At 43.2% G+C, this 20,162-nt stretch overlaps 1 protein-coding gene across 9 annotated transcripts in view; it reads left to right on the forward strand.

Moving 5' to 3' along the window:
• fbrsl1 (fibrosin-like 1) overlaps positions 1 to 20,162 on the forward strand; it is a 1,050,756-nt gene that overhangs the window by 1,005,247 nt on the left and 25,347 nt on the right. For 8 of the 9 annotated variants that reach the window (XM_060843388.1, XM_060843391.1, XM_060843389.1 and 5 more), the window contains 4 exons: positions 3,603 to 3,763; positions 5,639 to 5,689; positions 6,689 to 6,784; positions 12,892 to 12,963. In XM_060843388.1, the coding sequence (XP_060699371.1) occupies positions 3,603 to 3,763; positions 5,639 to 5,689; positions 6,689 to 6,784; positions 12,892 to 12,963 (380 nt within the window). The remainder of the gene's footprint in view (positions 1 to 3,602; positions 3,764 to 5,638; positions 5,690 to 6,688; positions 6,785 to 12,891; positions 12,964 to 20,162) is intronic. The other variant, XM_060843394.1, reaches the window with a different exon arrangement.

Raw genomic sequence — 20,162 nt, forward strand, 5'->3', positions numbered from 1 at the left:
GAGAGAGGGGGGCCGTGTGTGTGTGAGAGATGGGGGCCGTGTGTGTGTGAGAGGGGGGGGGGGAAAGGGGGGCTGTGCCCGTGTGTGGGATGGGGAGGAGGGGGGTCTGTGTGCGTGTGTGGGTTGGGGAGGGGGGGGGGTCTGTGTGCATGTGTGGGATGGGGAGGAGGGAGCGGCTGTGTGCGTGTGTGGGAGAGGGTGGAGAGGGGTGGCTGTGCCCGTGTGTGGGATGGGGTGGGGTAGGGTGGGGGTCTGTGCACGTATGTGGGATGGGGAGGAGGGGGGGCTGTGCGAGTATGTGGGAGAGGTGGGTTGTGCGCCTGTGTGGGAGAGGGTGGTGAGGTGGGTTGTGCGCGTGTGTGGGAGAGGGGGAGAGTTGGGTTGTACATGTATGTGGGGGGGTAGGAGGGACCTGCACAGGTGTGTAGATGAGTGAGGGATGGGTGTGTGGATCGTGGGGAGAGGGAGGTTTTTGGGTGTGTGACGGAGCGAATGTGACAGCACGCGTGCAGGTTTGTATAGTGTGATGGAGTCACCTGTAGTATGACATGAACCCAAAATCATGGTTGAGGCCATCCTCATGGGTACCACACTTGGCTATCAGCCTCTGGTCGGTGACTCTACGTTGTTGTGTATCCCAACGTCCAACTCGGAGGATGTTTATGTGAAGATCTGAGGCCAAATGCCCTTGACAGCTGAAGTATACCTCCCATGGGAGGGGACATCCCTGATTGGCGATTGTTGTTCAATTTCCATTCATCCATTGCCATAGCATCTGAACGGTTTCACCAATACACCATTCTTGTCTGCAGCGTATGAGGTAGACAACATTGGCAGAGTCACTTGAGTATCTGCCGTGCATGTGCTGGCTGGAATTCCCATGTGTGATGGTAATATCCACGTTGATGATCTGACATGTCTTGCCATGACAGGGTTGTAAATATTGTGGTCAATGTTGTCCTGAAGCTTGGGTAATTTTCGACAAATGATGGTCTGTCTAAGGTTTGGGGGTTGTTTGAAGGTGAGAAGTGGAGGCAGAAGGATTATCTTGACGAGGTGCTCGTCACTCATTGATAACATGTTGAAAGCTGTGAAGACCATGGTGTAGTTTCTCCATTCACAGAAGGTACTGGACGACAAAGTGTATCCCATGTCTGTCTTCTGAAGAGGTTGTTTGGTTTTTCACTATAGCTTATCAGAACTGGTGAACGATGAGTTGAGCATTGTATCCCATTTTTATGAAGGCATCCTTTAACACCTTCAGGTGTCATCGTGTTCCTCCTCATCTGAACAGATCCTTTGTATTATAGGGTTTGTCCCAAGGGGGTGGCTTTTTTAATAATGTTTAAGATGGAAGCTGGAAAAGTGCAGCGTCATGAGGTTATCCGTAGACTTAGAGTGAGGTATTGGCGATGTCTGTCCTTGACAGGGATGAGTGTGTACAAGAATGAGACTGCTTCTAAAGGGTGGTCCATGGTAAGTCTGAAACTTGTTGCTATCACTATGGAGTTGTTTCAGTGATTCCTCGCCAAGAGTTCAAAGGAAGTAAATTTTGTCAGTATATATTCAAACAGACCCCACCACCAGAGAGATATTTCCCTCCCCACCCCACCCCACCCCACCCCACCCCACCCCCCCACCCCACCCCACCCACCCCACCCCACCCCACCCCTATCCATTTTGCATACAGACATTTCCTCCACGCTCCCCCGCAACAACAACCCACCCTCCACTCCCAGCAACTTCCCCTGCCACCACAGGAATTGCAAAACCTGCGCCCCCACCTCCCCCCTCACCTCTGTCGAAGGCCCCAAAGAAGCCTTCCGCATCCATCAGAGTTTCACCTGCACTTTCACACATTTCATTTATTGTATCAGTTGCTCCCCAATGCGGTCTCAGTGGGGAGACAGGACACCAACTTGCAGAGCGCTTCAGAGAAGATCACTGGGACACCTGCACCAATCAACCCTCCCACCCCTTGGCTGAACACTTAACTCTCCATCCCACTCTGCCAAGGACATGCAGGTCCTGGGCCTCCTCCGCTTTCAGCACCATGTTCTCGACTCTAATCTCCAGCAGCTGCAGTCCTCACTTTGTCCAAAATGCATTGCCTGACCTGAAATGTCACTTTATACACTGATAAAACTTTGTTATCTCAGGGCAGTTCTGGGAAAGAAATTCTGGGACTTGCATTCTAATCAGCCAAAACCTGCATCTCCTAACTGATTAAAAATTTAATATGAGGGAATGAGCCATTTTTGGTTTGTTCAATGCATTCATAACAATTGTATGACCCTTTGAGCTCTTAATTATAAATTCTGTCTAATGCTTCCTCTCTCACTGCACCTGATGAAGGAGCAACACTCCGAAAACTAGCGTTTTCAAATAAATCTGTTGGACTATAACAATGTAGATTTGCACTTAGAGATCATTATCTAATGCTTTCAAAATTCATACATTCTTTTTAGGATTCGAGCAAATTAGTCTTTTGATCATTATGATTCTCAAGTTAAAAAGCAACACTGATAAAACCTGAAAGCAGATGAATTGCTCTCCCTTGTGACAGAAAATGTGTACCACATTTGTAGAAGACCAAAGGACAAAGAAATTGTTTAATTACAGTTCTGTGTGTTGTGGATTTGAGTCAGAAGGGAAGGGGCAATTCTGACTTTGTACCTCAGCTTTCAGCCTCGTATCTTGCTTACCCTTCTCCCAGCAAAAGACTAGCTTAAGACAAAATCCTTGCTTCAATCTACTTGAGTGTTCAAAATCAAATCCCTCCTGTATTCATTGCCTGGAAAGTTTGAATAATGTTTTAGTTGTCCTCAACAAACTAGATGTATTTCTCTCCTATAACTGTTGTTTTTAAATAATTCAACTGACCACTAGTACAAAGAAGATCTTTTGGGGAGTAAGAGTTTTACTGTCAGTTTTACTGTAATCTTTCAAATCCCACCCAAAATTGTCAGCAACATTGGCCAAGATTATTGTCTTGCTTATTGACAAGACTACTGTGTTTTACCCTTTAAATTATATTTGTATTTAATAATTCCACTTATTTTAAATCAGAGGATAATCATACTTCAATAAGTAGTTTTTCAAATGTTTTTCTTTCAAGGTAGCATAATTCGATGTGATTTATTTTCTTGAAGTTGTACTGAATGCAATTGTCTGAAATTACATTAAGACGCATGTCCTCATAAGAGCAAGTAATGATTTTGTTTTATTTTAAAACTAACTTTTCAGCATGCTGCTGATGTTGCCATGCTACCAGCAGTAAAGGTGATTCAGAGTATTTGTAAGTTTTGGCAGCTTAAAGCTGCACAGACGAGCCCTGAAATGCCTGTGGAATAAGTAAATGGCTTTCAACTCCAAGCTCATAATGCGCTTTTCCAAGTTAAACGAATAGCTAATGGTAAATTACAAAGCCGTGAATTCCTTCAATGTCCAGTGGATGTACTTCATTTCGCAATATTGCTGTCTGCTCTTATGGAGACAAGTGGTATCTTAGCTATCTCCTTTAGAGGTAGACTGTGTGTGTTTCTCATTTCCCCAGTTTGTTTTCTGCTGGGATGACTCATATGGTTCTCTTCTGTCTTTAGATACCAGCCTGTTGATATCATTCAACCAACCAATCATGTATTGTCAGCCTCAGTCGGGAATTCTGATTGGTGCTTTGTCACAGGCATCTCTGTTACCTCCACCAATGAGTCCTCACGTAGAAAACCACCACAGCATGACCTGCAGAAACAGGGAATGCCAGGTGAATATTTGGAATTTCTTTTTCCAACTGACTGGCCCACGGCCCTTGTGTTTCTTTTTTCTCTTCCAGAGCATGAACTGCTGAGGCAGGAGTTGAACAACCGCTTTTTGGTTCAGAGTTCCGACAGGGCAGGGTCGCTGGCCCCGCCACCATTCTTGAGGGCAGAGTATCATCAGCATCAACACCAGCATCAGCACACGCATCAACACACACATCAGCACACGTTTGCTCCTTTTCCTGCGAGTCTGCCACCGACTCCACTCATGCCGCCCACTGCACCATCTATGGTGCATCCCCCAGGCAGAAAAGTGAGGATAAGTAGAGCATCTCTTGACTCCCCTCTCCCCTTACAAAAAAAACATTCCACCTCTTTTGCCATAGTGACCACTGGTTGGCTAATGTGGTTCTTAAAAAGAAAAATACCAGTGGCAGTTAGCTTTATATTTTGAAATTCCTGTGCTATCTTTGGACCATACAACCATTTAAGGTGGAAGGTCACATGTCTGTATTGAGATTATTTATATACATTTCAGTAGAGTACAGAAGGCTTCAGACTATTAGCAGTGACCAATTATTATTTAAAGAGAATAGGATCTTATTATTTTCCTAATTTAAAATACCCCAAACTGAGACCAGTCAGAAGAAAAAATAGTCCAAAACTTGATAAGCAACAGTTACCTGAATTTCTATCATGCATTTAATATAGCATAACATCTCAAAGTATCTGATAATGCTTTAAAGTGTTGTGTGGTCAAAAGATTGAGAAATTATTAGTCCTTTCTCAGCCTGTGAACACGTTTTGTTTTGTTTTGTTTTTTGCAGGGTTGTGAGTTTAAATTGAAATGCACTAAATTATAATTTATTGGTTTTTATTCATCAATATAAAATAATTGAACATGACCTTAAATGTATGCTATACGAGCATTGCATCCTCGCAAAAGTGAAATACCACGGTAGCCCAGTGTGGAAGAATGAAGTATAAATATATCCACCCTGCTGATATATATATATATATATATATATATATATATATACTTTCTGTGAACTGAAAATAGTAGGAGTTCGATAACATCTAACACACCAACACTATTGTTCTTTGTAATCTAGAGTTAAGAATGTATAATTAAAATCGTCTAAGACCAGATACCCATAGAACTTTGGTCATTAATGCTCAGTCAGTTGTTATTTCTTTACTTTGAACAGTATTAGAAAACAGTTAACTTAATTTGTTGGGATTTACACACCAGCTCACCATAATGTTTGGTGAAGCTGTATATACGTCTACTTGTGTTTAAATATAATATCCAAATTTTCCAAAAAGAGATCATGAAGAGAAACATTTTAACTGCTTGTGGCAGAATGTGTTTTCAATTTTTTTTTAATGCAAAAAAAGTACCATGTGGTCTAATTACGGTCATAAAGAAATGTGCATATAATCTACCTAGTGTATATTTTTGTGATTAATGTTGTTTATGCTGACTAAGTGGCAGACATCTGGTAATGGCTATAATTAATGAAATTATGCATGTGTTCTGTATACATAGTTATTACATTCAGCAGCAGCTGCCATGCCAAATGGTTGTGTGTGAAGATTTTCCATTTCTTAATGTCCCCTAATTGTTTAAAGATGAAATATGTAAAAGTAATTATTAAAAGCTGTTTATCGATTTTGTTTCAAGAATTGTTAGTAGTTTGTGCCAAGTTAAAAATGATTCGCAGCCAATATCGATTATTCATTAGCCTATTCTAACTGTACATCATGATCAGAAGATGTTTAATTTATTTTGGCAGCCTCACAGCTTTACAATGACAGTGATTTAGATGTTAGGCAAAATAAATCTATTACAACTTGTTTTTTTTTGCTCTTCCTTTCAGTTTGAAAAGTATACACCAAAAATAGAAAATCCTTTCTATCGACATTCTAGTGTGAGTGTCCTTTTTTTTCGAGAGCTTATTGTGCGTGTGCTTCAGTTCACACCCACTTTTTAAAAATATAAATGTTATCTTGATCAAGCATCATTTCACGTGTTAAACTTGGCATTTCAACTCTTGTGGTTTCCAGTGCATCTGCAGTTCATCAAATTAGCCTCAATTTGCATTTCTAACAGTAACTGACCAAATATAGATTAGGTGATTTTGAATTGTAAATTGAAGGCTGTATGTGCTTTTAACAGTCTGTCCCTTTGGGTAGCTAAAACCGAAATTTTGTCACTGTATGTCCAGGGCTTACTTGATTGATAGCAGAGGCATTAATCTCACATGTGCAAATCAAGTGTTTCCTTGTTCATTGCTAGCAGCTTTAGTTTGAAAAGCATTACATTTTTGGAGCACTTTCCCATGAAATGCAGAAAACAGATAGTTGTTTACTTGTTTAGATTACAAATACAAGTAAAGGATGCAGCTGTCTAAAAACTATGTTACTGAATTGCTTTTCTATGTTAAAAAGATATCTCACTTTATTGGGCTTCACTGAAGATGAAACTCTTCAGCATTGGGGATAGACATGATGCAGGTTCACAGCAATAATTTAATTTGCCAATATAAAATTGACGGGTGCTGGCAGGAGAAAACATGCTCATTGTAACGGGATTTTTTCCAGTCTTCAGTGAAGTTGAAAATGTAATATTAGATGCTTCAGGAAAAAGACTAGCTTGTGAGTCTTCCTGTAAAATTGTTTTAATGTTGCGTCTTGTAAGGGAAAAGTTGCAGACAATTAAACACTTTGCCATATCTATCAGTGAAATGTCTACTATAATATTACCTGAGATAGTTTTTAGACAGTAACCAGGTGTAAATAAATTGATAGATTTGTTCAAGTAGGTAAAATGCATCTTTAAATTGTTTACACTTGGCTTAAATGTATAATGTGCACAATGTGACTGATTCTCATTCAGAATCTAATTCTTCAAATCTTTTTGATTTTAGTTCTTCCCACCGTATGCTCCAACAGTGCCAGGCATGCCACCCATGATTCCGCATTCAGGTCCTTTTGGGTCACTTCAGGGAGCATTTCAACCTAAGGTATGTAAATCTGTTTGGGTAATTGCTAAAACTGAATTGTAATATGTTTCGCTGATAATGATAGAAGCATGGAAATGGGAGAATGGAAATGCCGATTCTCTTTTCTTCCTGCTCCTCCCTCGGTTTTAATATGAGTAAATCACATTACTGTTGAAGTGTTGAAGATTTGTCATAACTGAGCAACTGTCTGAGAGTATTAAAGGAAAGTTGCAGTGAAGTGTACATTTATAATTATTAAACAGTTTATTTGCAGTTGAGCTTTGCTACATGCTTTCTGCATAACCTTTGTTAAGAAGTGGGTCCTGTAAACCTGCTGTGATTGATGTGGTTAACCTATGATTATACCAGGATCAGTAAGTACAGCATTTTCTAGGCACAAAACTGTGGGAAAAAAAATGTATCTGTCAAAGGCAGACCAGTTTGATCTGCAAATTTCCACATAATTTACATGCCAACTTCAGTAGACGAAGAGGCCCTGAGGGTAAACTGCAGAAGGTTAATAATACTTGACCCATCTTTGGAGTCAAAAATCCTGTAGCTGATGCATTGTAATGGTAGGAACCATTTCAAATGAGCAAATTACCTTGTTCTGTAGAGCAGATGATTTTTTTTTTGCCCTAAAGGCCTAACTTGCATGTGCTTATGCTGACTGAGCACAATGCCTTTCACTGGGCTGCCATGATCAGTCAGGGTTATTAAGATTGCCTGGGTCGGCGCTGCTGAGTGCTCTTCCATTTTTCAGACTGAAGCGTCTGTCACTGAGGTAGGGGGGAGACAGATTACCTCAGTCAGTTTCACTGTCTTCGCATTCCACTTTGCTGAGCCGGGAGTCAGTTCGAGGCATAACAGGTTATTCATTATCTGACTGCCATAGTTGTAGGCAAATAGCAATGTCATGGGCAATATGTAGTATTCTTAACTCAAGGTCACTGGAAACAGATCATGATGAAACTTAAAATTTTCAGTCATATATGATTAGTGTTGAAACTTTTTAAAATGTTTTCTTCCAATTTTGAAATAAAATCTCATAGAACGATAAATTTAAGCATTCAAGTGCAGTAACTTCTTGGCAATCTGCAGAATGAGCACTGTTATCCATGAATGTACTAAACAAAAAATAATAATTATCTGAAAGTACTGTAACTCAGTCAACCATTTAAATGACATCATATCCTATAAAGTAATGCTTAAGCTCTTCAATGCTTGCTGAGTAAACTCTAAAATAAACTTTGGAAATATTTTTATTGGCTGTGACATTTTAATATTTCAATTTTTGTGCAAGTTCCTGATTTGTTGTAATTTCAGAAGTGTTCAAATGTCAGTACAAAGTAAGATATCATTCAGGGAAACAAAAACAAAATGCTGGAAAAATTCTGCAGATCTAGCAGCATCTATGGAGACAAAACGGAACAATGTTTTGGATCCAAAGATCCTCCTTAAGAACTGATCGTAGCTAGGATAGGGTTGGTAAATATGCTGAAGATGGGGCATGGAGAGGGGGAAAGAACAGGTAGAGGTGGAGCCCAGAGAGAGAGCGAACAATTAAGCAGATAAAGGAAGAGGCAAAGATCAGTATGGGTAAATAAATATCTGCTAATGGTGACCATTAGTGACTGACAATGGGTTATTTGTGGCAGCAACCTATTTAAAACAAAGCCTGGTGTGTGGGTTTCTGGGGAAGAATATGGGAGAAGGTGTTCAAGCTCTAAAATTGTGGAGGTAGACCAGCAGGAGGCTGGAAGAAAACTTCCTCTGTCTTCTCCAATGCCACAATGAATCGGACCACAAATTGGAAGAACAACACCCTACAGCCCAGAGGATTCAATGTTGAGCTCTCCAATTTCAATTAACCTTCCACCCAGTGGGTAGCACTGTTGCCTCACAGCACCAGGGACCCAGGTTTGATTTTAACCTTGTGTGGAGTTTGCACATTCTCCCAGTGTCTGCGTGGGTTTCCTCCAAAGATGTGCATGTTAGGTGAATTGGCCATGCTAAATTGCCCATAGTGTAAGTTATTCGTCAAGGGTAAATATAGGGAATGGGTTTGGGTGGGTTACTCTTCAGAGGGTTGGTGTGGACTTGTTGGGCCGAAGGGCCTGTGTCCACACTGTAAGGATTCTAATTCCCACCATCCTATGAATCCCTTTCATCCCTCTAACTGACCCTTCCCTCCCTCTAACTGACCCTTCCCTCCCTCTAACTGACCCTTCCCTCCCTCTAACTGACCCTTCCCTCCCTCTAACTGACCCTTCCCTCCCTCTAACTGACCCTTCCCTCCCTCTAACTGACCCTTCCCTCCCTCTAACTGACCCTTCCCTCCCTCTAACTGACCCTTCCCTCCCTCTAACTGACCCTTCCCTCCCTCTAACTGACCCTTCCCTCCCTCTAACTGACCCTTCCCTCCCTCTAACTGACCCTTCCCTCCCTCTAACTGACCCTTCCCTCCCTCTAACTGACCCTTCCCTCCCTCTAACTGACCCTTCCCTCCCTCTAACTGACCCTTCCCTCTAGCTGCCAACCGGATTTGTTTCTCCTATCAATCAACTAGGTCGCATCCACCTCCTGTATTCACTTATCACTACCTCATTACTCAACCTCTTCCCCCATTGCCGCCACCTCTATCTGCAGCTTTCCCCACCCCCAGTCCTCAAAGATTACATCTGAAATGTCGACTTCTCCATCTCCTGATGCAGCCTTACTTGCTGTGTTCTTCCAACCTCCTGCTTGTCAACTTTGGATTCCAGCATCTGCAGTTATTTTGTCTCTATCTAAAATTGTGAAACTTGGAATTGAGTCCAGAAGGCTGCAGAGTTACTTGCACTGAGCTTTGCTGGGTACTGCAGCAAGCCTGAAATGGAGATGTTGACCAGGGAACGTGGAGGTGTGTTAAGCAGTAAGCACCTGGAAGCTCAATCGTCATCACAAAGAACCCATTGTCAGCCACCTGCCTGGGCAACTGCTTTTGGGCTCCACCTCCACCTATCATTTACTCTCCACTCCACGGTCCCCAACCCATGTTGTGATTTAGCGTATTCGTGGGCGGCACGGTGGCACAGTGGTTAGCACTGCTGCCTCACAGCGCCTGAGACCCGGGTTCAGTTCCCGACTCAGGCGACTGACTGTGTGGAGTTTGCACGTTCTCCCCGTGTCTGCGTGGGTTTCCTCCGGGTGCTCCGGTTTCCTCCCACAGTCCAAAGATGTGCGGGTCAGGTGAATTGGCCATGCTAAATTGCCCATAGTGTTAGGTAGGGGGTAAATGTAGGGGTATGGGTGGGTTTCGCTTCGGCGGGTCGGTGTGGACTTGTTGGGCCGAAGGGCCTGTTTCCACACTGTAAGTCTAATCTAATCTAATCTAATCAAACTTTTCCTAACTATAACCAGTTCTGAAGAAGGGCCATAGATCCCGAAACATTAACTCTGCTTTCTCTCCATAGAACAAAGTGAGGACTGCAGATGCTGGAGATCAGAGCTGAAAATGTGTTGCTGGAAAATGTCTGCTGCGCTTTTCCAGCAACACATTTTCAGCTCTTTCTCTCCATAGATGCCAGACCTGCTGGATTCTCCAGAAATTTCTGTTTTTGTTTCTGATTTCCAGCATCTGCAGTTCTTTGGATTTCTTAGTCATTCAAGGAAAAGTATTTCTGCAAATTTATCAAAATGTAACTTGCAGGGAAATTCTAAACTTAGGACAGAACATGTGATTCTATATAGTGACTATTATAAATACAGTCCTAATTCATTAAAACACTGCACAGTTCTGGCCATGAACATTTAGTTTATTGAATGCTTAGTGAACTCAATTTGTTGAAGAAGGCGATTGAGTCCTGAAGGTCCCATATGCCCTACACCTTACACATTGGCCTTCAGAGTGAATGTCCTTGTGTCAGTTTCACAACATAACATTCCAGTTATAAGAAACTTATGTACAGACAGATGTTGAAAAAAAAAATGACTTGCTTTATATCTTGCCTTCAACAACTTCAGGATATCCCAATGCACTTCACAAATAATTAATTAGTTTTGAAGTCTGTCTCTGTTAAAATATTGTGGTTTCTGTTTGCATAATTTCCTTATGGTAGCATGTATTCTTGACAAGTTATAAATTAATATTTTTCTGTGTACCTTTTAGCAGTCTTGGGTTTTTCAGGAACATTACCTGAAATGACATTTATAACTGTTAACACAATTTTGATAGCTTCCCCATGAATATTCTCATTTTAAAGGTTATAGCAATAATGACCATCACAATACTACAATATGATTTTACTTTTGCATGAAAACAAAGAGCCTGGATCTTGTGTCAGATCACAAGGGAAAAAAACAGCATTAGGACATTTGGCCCATCAAGACTGCCAATAAGTAAGATCACGGCTGATCTGATTGTGGTCTCATATCTACTTTCCTGCAAACATCAACCATCACCAAACCATACCCCCCACTGGTTTCCCTTAAGGATTGAAAATCTTACTCAACATTCCATGACCCACCCTCCACTGTTCTCTGCGGAAGATAGTTCCAAAGATTAACAACCAAGAGAACAAATTCTCTCTTCTTTTCTGACATCAGCAAGAAAAACCTTATTTTGAAATTGTGCCCTCTAGTTCTATGTTGTCCCACAAGATGGGGCATCCTCTTAGCATTTAGGAAGGGTGCTGACTTGAAAGAAATTCTCCCACAAATATCCAATGATTTCTGGACCCTTCTCCCTTGCCCAGTAGCAACCCCTATAACCAAGTTTCTCTACACAGATGCAGCCAGTTCTTTGAGTTTTTCCAGCAATTCTGTTTTTGTCCAAGGAGATATCTTGGCCTCTGGTAGAAGTGATTTCAGCAAGTAATCACATTGAAATGATCACACACAGCAAAGCAGGTTAAAAACACTTAGCATCTTTCACATTTGATTTAAATTTTCAGTTTGTAAAACAATTATGATTCAATTTATGTAGAAGTTAAAATAATAAACTTTGTAAGAGATATAAAAGCATTTTTAAAAAATATTTGGGATTTTTAATCAGTATGGAAAGATGTGAAATACCACAAATATAAACTTACTTTTGAGCTCATTGGGGATGTTATGCAATTATGACATCATTGAAAGCCTAGTTGTACCTCATGCAACAGATTAGAGTAGATTCCCTACAGTCTGGAAAGAGGCCCTTCAGCCCAACAAATCTACACCGACCCGCCGAAGAGTAACCCAGCCAGACCCATTCCCTCGGACTAATGCACCTAACACTATGGGAAATCTTACATTGACAATTCACCTGACCTGCACATCTTTGGACTGTGGGAGGAAACCAGAGGAAACGCACGTAGACACAGGGAGAATGTGCAAACTCCACACAGACAGTCACCCGAGGCTGGAATCGAACCCATGTCCCTGACGCTGTGAGGTAGCAGTGCTGACCACTGAGCTACTGTACCGCTCTACAAGTTTTAACTTCTTAAAAGCTTTTTATGCAAGAATAATACCATAAAAGTAGACTTACCTTTTTTCACTTCCCGCTCAGAGAGAACAAACTGCAGGAACCATAACAACACACTTTTTGGAGAAGTATAAAATCACTGGCAATAACTTCTGGATTTCTGCATTATTCTGTGCATCCACAATTTCTGTCAATTTCAGTGAGACAGTGACCATGATGATTTTGCTGAAATTGGCCAGCTAAATTTGACTCATGAAAAGTAGGAAATTATGTAAAGAGGAACAGATTGGTTTAATAATTTTTAAGGAATTCCTTCTCTTCCGGAATTATTCTGTGACATTAGATGCTGGAAGCTGCGAAGGTAACTCCCTTCCATCCACCACCTCTGAGAAGTGACTGACCTCTGCACCCAGATGACAGGCAGAGTCAAAGTTAAGAACTTTGTATTTAAGGGATACATTAATATCTCCTCCTATATTTTTGGAGTTCAGTGTAATCATCTCAGAAACTAATCTCTTCATACTTGAGTATCTAAGAAAGCTACACAAAGTATTCACTTTTCATACATTCAGTGGCCCAGTGGCTTTTCCATGATTTTGTGACCTTTTCTTTGCATGTAGTAATTTCAGTGGACCAAACCACTTGTCATTAATTATGTGAATGCGGTGTTGTCTTTCCCCAGACTTCCAATCCAATTGATGTAGCAAGCAGGCAAGGAGCAGTTCCTCACACTCTACTCCAGAAGGACCCCAGGGTAAATGAACTAATAACTTTCAATCCTGAAATTTTCAGTCAGGACCTCATTACGTGTTGAATTTTCATTTTTATGCAGTTAACCTGCACAGCTCCAGAATTCCTAATACCATCAAGTACATTTTTGATTCATTTTACAACTTTGTTCTTGATGCTTTTGCATTTGTCTGTTTCACAGAATCTAAAATATTCCCACTGTTAATACTATTACAAGCTCATTTCTATCAAGTGCTCTCTGAGCTTGTTAGATTTATCATCTCCCTTCCTATTCTAAATGAACTGCTTCATAACATCTTCATGTGGCATTTTTTCATCAAAAACCACTTCCTTGAAAGATTTGGAGGAGCCAGTGTTGGACTGGGGTGGACAAAGTTAAAAATCACACAACACCAGGTTATATTCCAACAGGTTTAATTGGAAGCACTAGCTTTCGGAGCACTGCCCCTTCATCAGGTGGTTATGCAGCAGGACCATAAAACACAGAATCTTTAGCAAAAAGGTTACAGTGTCATGAGGCTGAAATATATTAAACAAACCTAGATGAAGTCTTTTATCTTTTCGAATGGTTTTGCTAGTTTTGGTTCGTTAATATATAAGTCACATTCTCAAGATAACTTGAGGTTTTCTAACAAAATATGTCATCTCATAGAGATGTACAACATGGGAACAGACCCTTCGGTTCAACTCGATCAGACCAGATATCCCCCAACCCAATCTAGTCCCACCTGCCAGCACCCGGCCCATAACTCTCCAAACCCTTCCTATTCATATACCCACCCAGATGCCTTTTAAATGTTGCAATTGTTCTAGCCTTCACCACTTTCCCTGGCAGCCCATTCCACACATGCACCAACTCTGCGTGAAAGTGTTACCCCTTAGGACTCTTTTATTTCTTTGCTCTCTCACCTTAAACCTATGCTCTCTAGTTCTAGACTCCCTCACCCCTCAGAAAAAACTTTGTTTATCCTATCCATGTCCATTATGATTTTATAAACCTTTATGAGGTCACCCCTCAGCCTCCAACCTTCTAGGGAAAATAGACCTAGCCTGCAATCCTTCAACCCTGGCAACATCCTTGTAAATCTTTTCTGAACACTTTCAAGTTTCACACAATCTTTCTGATAGGAAGGAGACCAGAAATGCACGCAATATTCAAAAAGTGGCCTAACCAATGTCCTGTACAGCCGCAACATGACCTCCCAACTCCTGTACTAAATACTCTGACCAATAAAGGAAAGCATACCAAACACCACCTTCACTATCCTATCTACCTGCAACTCTACTTTCAAGGAGCTATGAAACTGCAGTCCAAGGTCTCTTTGTTCAGCAACATTCTGTAGGACCTTATCATTAAGTGTATAAGTCCTGATAAGACTTGCTTTCCCAAAATGCAGCACCTCACATATATCTAAATTAAACTCCATCTGCCACTTCTTAGCCTATAGGCCCATCTGATCAAAATCGCATTGTACTATTAGAGATAACTTTCTTCGTTGTCCACTACACCTCCAATTTTGGGGTCATTGTTGTGGTTCTGTTCGCCGAGCTGGTAGTTTTTGTTGCAAACGTTTCGTCCCTTTTCTAGGTGTCATCCTCAGTGCTTGGGAGCCTCCTGTGAAGCGCTTCTGTGCTGTTTCCTCCGGCATTTATAGTGGCTTGTCTCTGCCGCTTCCGGTTGTCAGTTCCAGCTGTCCGCTGCAGTGGCCGGTATATTGGGTCCAGGTCGATGTGTTTGTTGATAGAATCAGTGGATGAGTGCCATGCCTCTAGGAATTCCCTGGCTGTTCCCTGTTTGGCTTGCCCTATAATAGTGGTGTTATCCCAGTCGAATTCATGTTGTTTGTCATGTGTATGTGTGGCTACTAAGGATAGCTGGTCGTGTCGATTCGTGGCTAGTTGGTGTTCGTGGATGCGGGCTGTTAGCTGTCTTCCTGTTTGTCCTATGTAGTGTTTTGTGCAGTCCTTGCATGGGATTTTGTACACTACGCTGATTTTGCTCATGTTGGGTATCGGGTCCTTCGTCCTGGTGAGTTGTTGTCTGAGAGTGGCTGTTGGTTTGTGTGATGTTATGAGTCCTAGTGGTCGCAGCAGTCTGGCTGTCAGTTCGGAAATGCTCCTGATGTACGGTAGTGTGGCTCGTCCTTTGGGTTGCGGCATGTCCTCGTTCAGTTGTCTTTCCCTTAGGCATCTATTGATGAAATTGCGCGGGTATCCATTTTTGGTGAATACCTTGTATAGGTGTTCTTCTTCCTCTTTTTGCAGTTCTGGTGTACTGCAGTGTGTTGTGGCCCTTTTGAATAGTGTCCTGATGCAACTTCGTTTGTGTGTGTTGGAGTGGTTGCTTTCATAGTTCAGGACTTGGTCTGTGTGTGTGGGTTTTCTGTATACCTTTGTGCTGAATTCTCCGTTCGGTGTTCTCTGTACCATCACGTCTAGGAATGGGAGCTGGTTGTCCTTTTCTTCCTCTCTCGTGAATCGGATTCCGATTCACAAGAGAGGAAGAAAAGGACAACCAGCTCCCATTCCTAGACGTGATGGTACAGAGAACATCGAACGGAGAATTCAGCACAAAGGTATACAGAAAAGCCACACACACAGACCAAGTCCTGAACTAAGAAAGCAACCACCCCAACACACACAAACGAAGTTGCATCAGGACACTATTCAAAAGGGCCACAACACACTGCAGTACACCAGAACTGCAAAAAGAGGAAGAAGAACACCTATACAAGGTATTCACCAAAAATGGATATCCGCGCAATTTCATCAATAGATGCCTAAGGGAAAGACAACTGAACGAGGACATGCCGCAACCCAAAGGACGAGCCACACTACCGTACATCAGGAGCATTTCCGAACTGACAGCCAGACTGCTGCGACCACTAGGACTCATAACATCACACAAACCAACAGCCACTCTCAGACAACAACTCACCAGGACGAAGGACCCGATACCCAACATGAGCAAAATCAGCGTAGTATACAAAATCCCATGCAAGGACTGCACAAAACACTACATAGGACAAACAGGAAGACAGCTAACAGCCCGCATCCACGAACACCAACTAGCCACGAAACGACACGACCAGCTATCCTTAGTAGCCACAGACACAGATGACAAACAACATGAATTCGACTGGGACAACACCACTATTATAGGGCAAGCCAAACAGAGAACAGCCAGGGAATTCCTAGAGGCATGGCACTCATCCACTGATTCTATCAACAAACACATCGACCTGGACCCAATATACCGGCCACTGCAGCGGACAGCTGGAACTGACAACCGGAAGCGGCAGAGACAAGCCACTATAAATGCCGGAGGAAACAGCACAGAAGCGCTTCACAGGAGGCTCCCAAGCACTGAGGATGTCACCTAGAAAGGGGACAAAACATTTGCAACAAAAACTACCAGCTCGGCGAACAGAACCACGACAACGAGCACCCGAGCTACAAATCTTCTCCCAAACTTTGGTGTCCATCTGCAAATTTACTAACATTACCTCTTATGCTGAAATCCAAATCATTTATATAAATGATGAAAAGTAGTGGACCCAGCACTGATCCTTGTGGCACTCCACTGGTCACAGGCCTCCAGTCTGAAAAACCACCCTTCACCACCACTCTGTCTTCTCCCTTCGAGGCAGTTCTGTATCCAAATGGCTAGTTCTCCCTGCATTCAGTGAAATCTAACCTCGCTAACCAGTCTCCCATGGGGAACCTTTTCAAACACCTTACTGAAGTCCATATAGATCACATCTACCGCTCTGCCCTCATCAATCCTCTTTGTTACTGCTTCAAAAAGCTCAATCAAGTTTGTGAGACATGATTTCCCACGCACAAAGCCATGTTGACTATCCCTAATCAGTCCTTGCCTTTTCAAATACATGTACATCCTGTCCCTCAGGATTCCCTCCAGCAACCTGCCCACGACTGATGTCAGGCTCACCGGTGCATAGTTTCCTGGCTTGTCCTTACCACCTTTCTTAAACAGTGGCACTGCGTTAGCCAACTTCATTTTCCGGCACCTCACCTGTGACTATCGATGACACAAATATCTCAGCAAGCAGCCAAGCAATCCCTTCCCTAGCTTCCCACAGAGCTGGAGGGTGCACCTGCTCAGGTCCTGCGATTTTTTCCACTTTTATGCATTTCAAGATATTCAGCACTTCATCTCCTTTATAATATGGACATTTTTCAAGATGTCACCATCCATTTCCCTACATTCTATATCTTCCATGTCCTTTTCCACAGCAAACACAGATGCAAAATATCTGTTAGTCTCTTTTCCCATCTCCTGGGTAAAAACAAGGACTGCAGATGCTGGAAACCAGAGTCTAGATTAGAGTGGTGCTGGAAAAGCACAGCAGGTCAGGCAGCATCCGAGGAGCAGGAAAATCGATGTTTCCGGCAAAAGCCCTTCAGGTACAGAGGCAGGGTGCCTGCAGAGTGGAGAGATAAATGAGAGAGAGGTGGGGGTGGGGAGAAAGTAGCAAAGAGTACAATGGGTGAATGGGGGTGGGGATGAAGGGGAGTCTGTTTCATGACATGGTGGAAGAGCTTCAGGGCAGAGGAGATGACCTGGGGGTTGCAGTGAGAGAGAGAGACTCACTGAGATTCTTGTAGAGAGAGGAGGAAAACTTCGAGGCAGGCATTCTTGCAAGAGGATTCGCAGTAGGGTTAAAATCAACCTGCTCAGCTCAAACAATGTATTAAAGGTGTCTGTGTGAGTGTGTGTGTGTGTGTGTGTGTGAGAGAGAGAGAGAGAGAGAGAGAGAGAGAGAGAGAGAGAGAGAGAGAGAGACAGGGAGAGTGTAGTGCAGTGGGATCACGTATAGTGTGAAATGAACCCAAGGTCCCAGTTGAGGCCATTCCCATGTGTTTCTGAACTTGGCTATCAGACTCTGCTCAGCCACGTTGTGTCGTTGCTTGTCTCAAAGCCCACCTTGGAGGATGGTCCACCTGAAGGTGTGAGGCCGAATGTCCTGGACTGCTGAAGTGTTTCCCAACTGGGAGGGACGATTCCTGTCTGGTGATTGTTGTGCGGTTTCCATTCATCCATTGTTGTAGCATCTGCTGGGTGTCACCAATGTACCATGCCTCAGGGCATCCTTGCCTACAGTGTATGAGATGGACAACGTTGTCCGAGTCACATGAGTACCTTCCACATACACAGTGGGAAGTGACCCCACGTGTAATGGTAGTGTCTGTATCAACACTCTTGACTCGTCTTGTGGCTGCGATGACAGGGCTGTACAGTGATGTGGTCGATGTTGTCCTGAAGGATGGGGAGTTTGCTATAAGCAGTGGTCTGTTTTAAGGTTTAGTGGTTGTTTAAAGGCAAGAAGTGGAGGTGTGGGGAAGGTTTTGGTGACGTGCTGATCCTTATTGATAACGTGTTGCAAGCTGCAAAGACCATGGCATAATTTTGTGGCTCCCAGGCAGTAATGGACAACGAAGGGTACCCTATTGTTTGCAACCAGTGTCTGTCTCCTGAGGAGGACTTATGGTTTCTTCGAGTGGCGGTCAATGAGTTTCTGTAAGGGAGTGGGTCCCTGGTGTGAGAACCTATGTTGAAGTCGTCTTGAAACTCATTGTATGGGGACCCCCAGCTTCGACTGCAACACTACAGATTTCTTACAGAAACTTAGTACCCACGGACAAGTCACACCAGGAACATTCCTCGTCACAATGGATGTGTCAGCACTCTGCAACCCCCACAATGACGGCATCGTGGCAACAGCCTCAATACTCGACACCAACAACTGCCAATCTCCAAGCACCATTCTACACCTCATCCACTTCATTCTCAACCACAATATTTTCATCTTTGACAAGCAGTTTTTCTTCCAGACACATGGAACAGCCATGGGGACCAAATTTTTACCCAAATACATTGCCAGGTTGAACAAGACTTCTATTCTGCACAGGACTTTCAATGAACACTATATAAACCAGATATATTGACAACATATTCTTCCTCTGGACGCCTGGCAAGGAATCACTGAAATAACTACAGAGTGATATCAATGAGTTTCATCATCAGATTTACCATGGACTACTCTTTAGTATCTGTCTCAATATTGGACACGTGCATCTCCATCAAGGATGGGCACCTAAGCACCTCACTCTACTGCAAATCCACGGATAACCTCACAATGCTACTCTTCTCTAGTTTCTACCCTAAACACATTAAAACAGCCAGCCACTATTGACAAGCCCTACGCATACACAGGATCTGTTCAGATGAGGAAAGTGACGTACACCTGCAGGTACTCAAAGAGGCCCTAATAAGAACAAGGTACTATGTTCAACTCATCAACTGCCAGTTACGACGTGCCACGCCTTCACTTAGTCATAAAGTCATAGAGATGCACAGCTGGAAATAGACCCTTCGGTCCAATCCGTCCAAGCCGACCAGATACCCCAACCCAATCTAGTCCCGCCTGCCAGCACTCGGCCCATATCCCTCCAAACCCTTCCTATTCATGTGCCCATCCAAATGCCTTTTAAATATTGCAATTGTACCAGCCTCCACCACTTCCTCTGGCAGCTCATTCCAAACTGCCAGTAGGGTACTGGTTGGTTCGGCGGGAAAAGAACAAGTGGAGGACTTTGACGCCTTCATGATGGGGGATGGAGGTGTACAGGGACTGGGTGTCCATGGTGAAGATAAGGCGTTGGGGGTCGGGGAAGTGAAAATCGTGGAGGGCGTGGGTGATGTCCCGAACGTAGATGGGGAGTTCTTGGACTAAGAACGTAGGTGGGGATTTAACCTTCCACTGACACCCTCGACTGACTGAACTGGTCCTCACTCTAAACAACTTCTCTTTCCAATCCTCCCACTTCCTCCAAACCAAAGGAGTAGCCATGGGCACCCGCATGGGCCCCAGCTATGCCTGCCTCTTCGTAGGATATGTGGAACAGTCCATCTTCCGCAGCTGCACTGGCACCACCCCCCACCTTTTCCTCCACTACATCGATGACTGTATCGGCACTACCTCGTGCTCCCACGAGGAGGTTGAACAGTTCATCCACTTTATTAACACCATCCACCCCGACCTCAAATTTACCTGGACCGTCTCGGACTCCTCCCTCACCTTCCTAGACCTATCCATTTTTATCTCGGGCGACTGACTCAACACAGATGTTTACTATAAACTGACTGACTCCCACAGCTACCTAGATTATACCCCCTCC

This window comes from Hemiscyllium ocellatum, chromosome 24 (genome assembly GCF_020745735.1).
Source record: "Hemiscyllium ocellatum isolate sHemOce1 chromosome 24, sHemOce1.pat.X.cur, whole genome shotgun sequence".
Lineage (NCBI taxonomy): Eukaryota > Metazoa > Chordata > Chondrichthyes > Orectolobiformes > Hemiscylliidae > Hemiscyllium > Hemiscyllium ocellatum.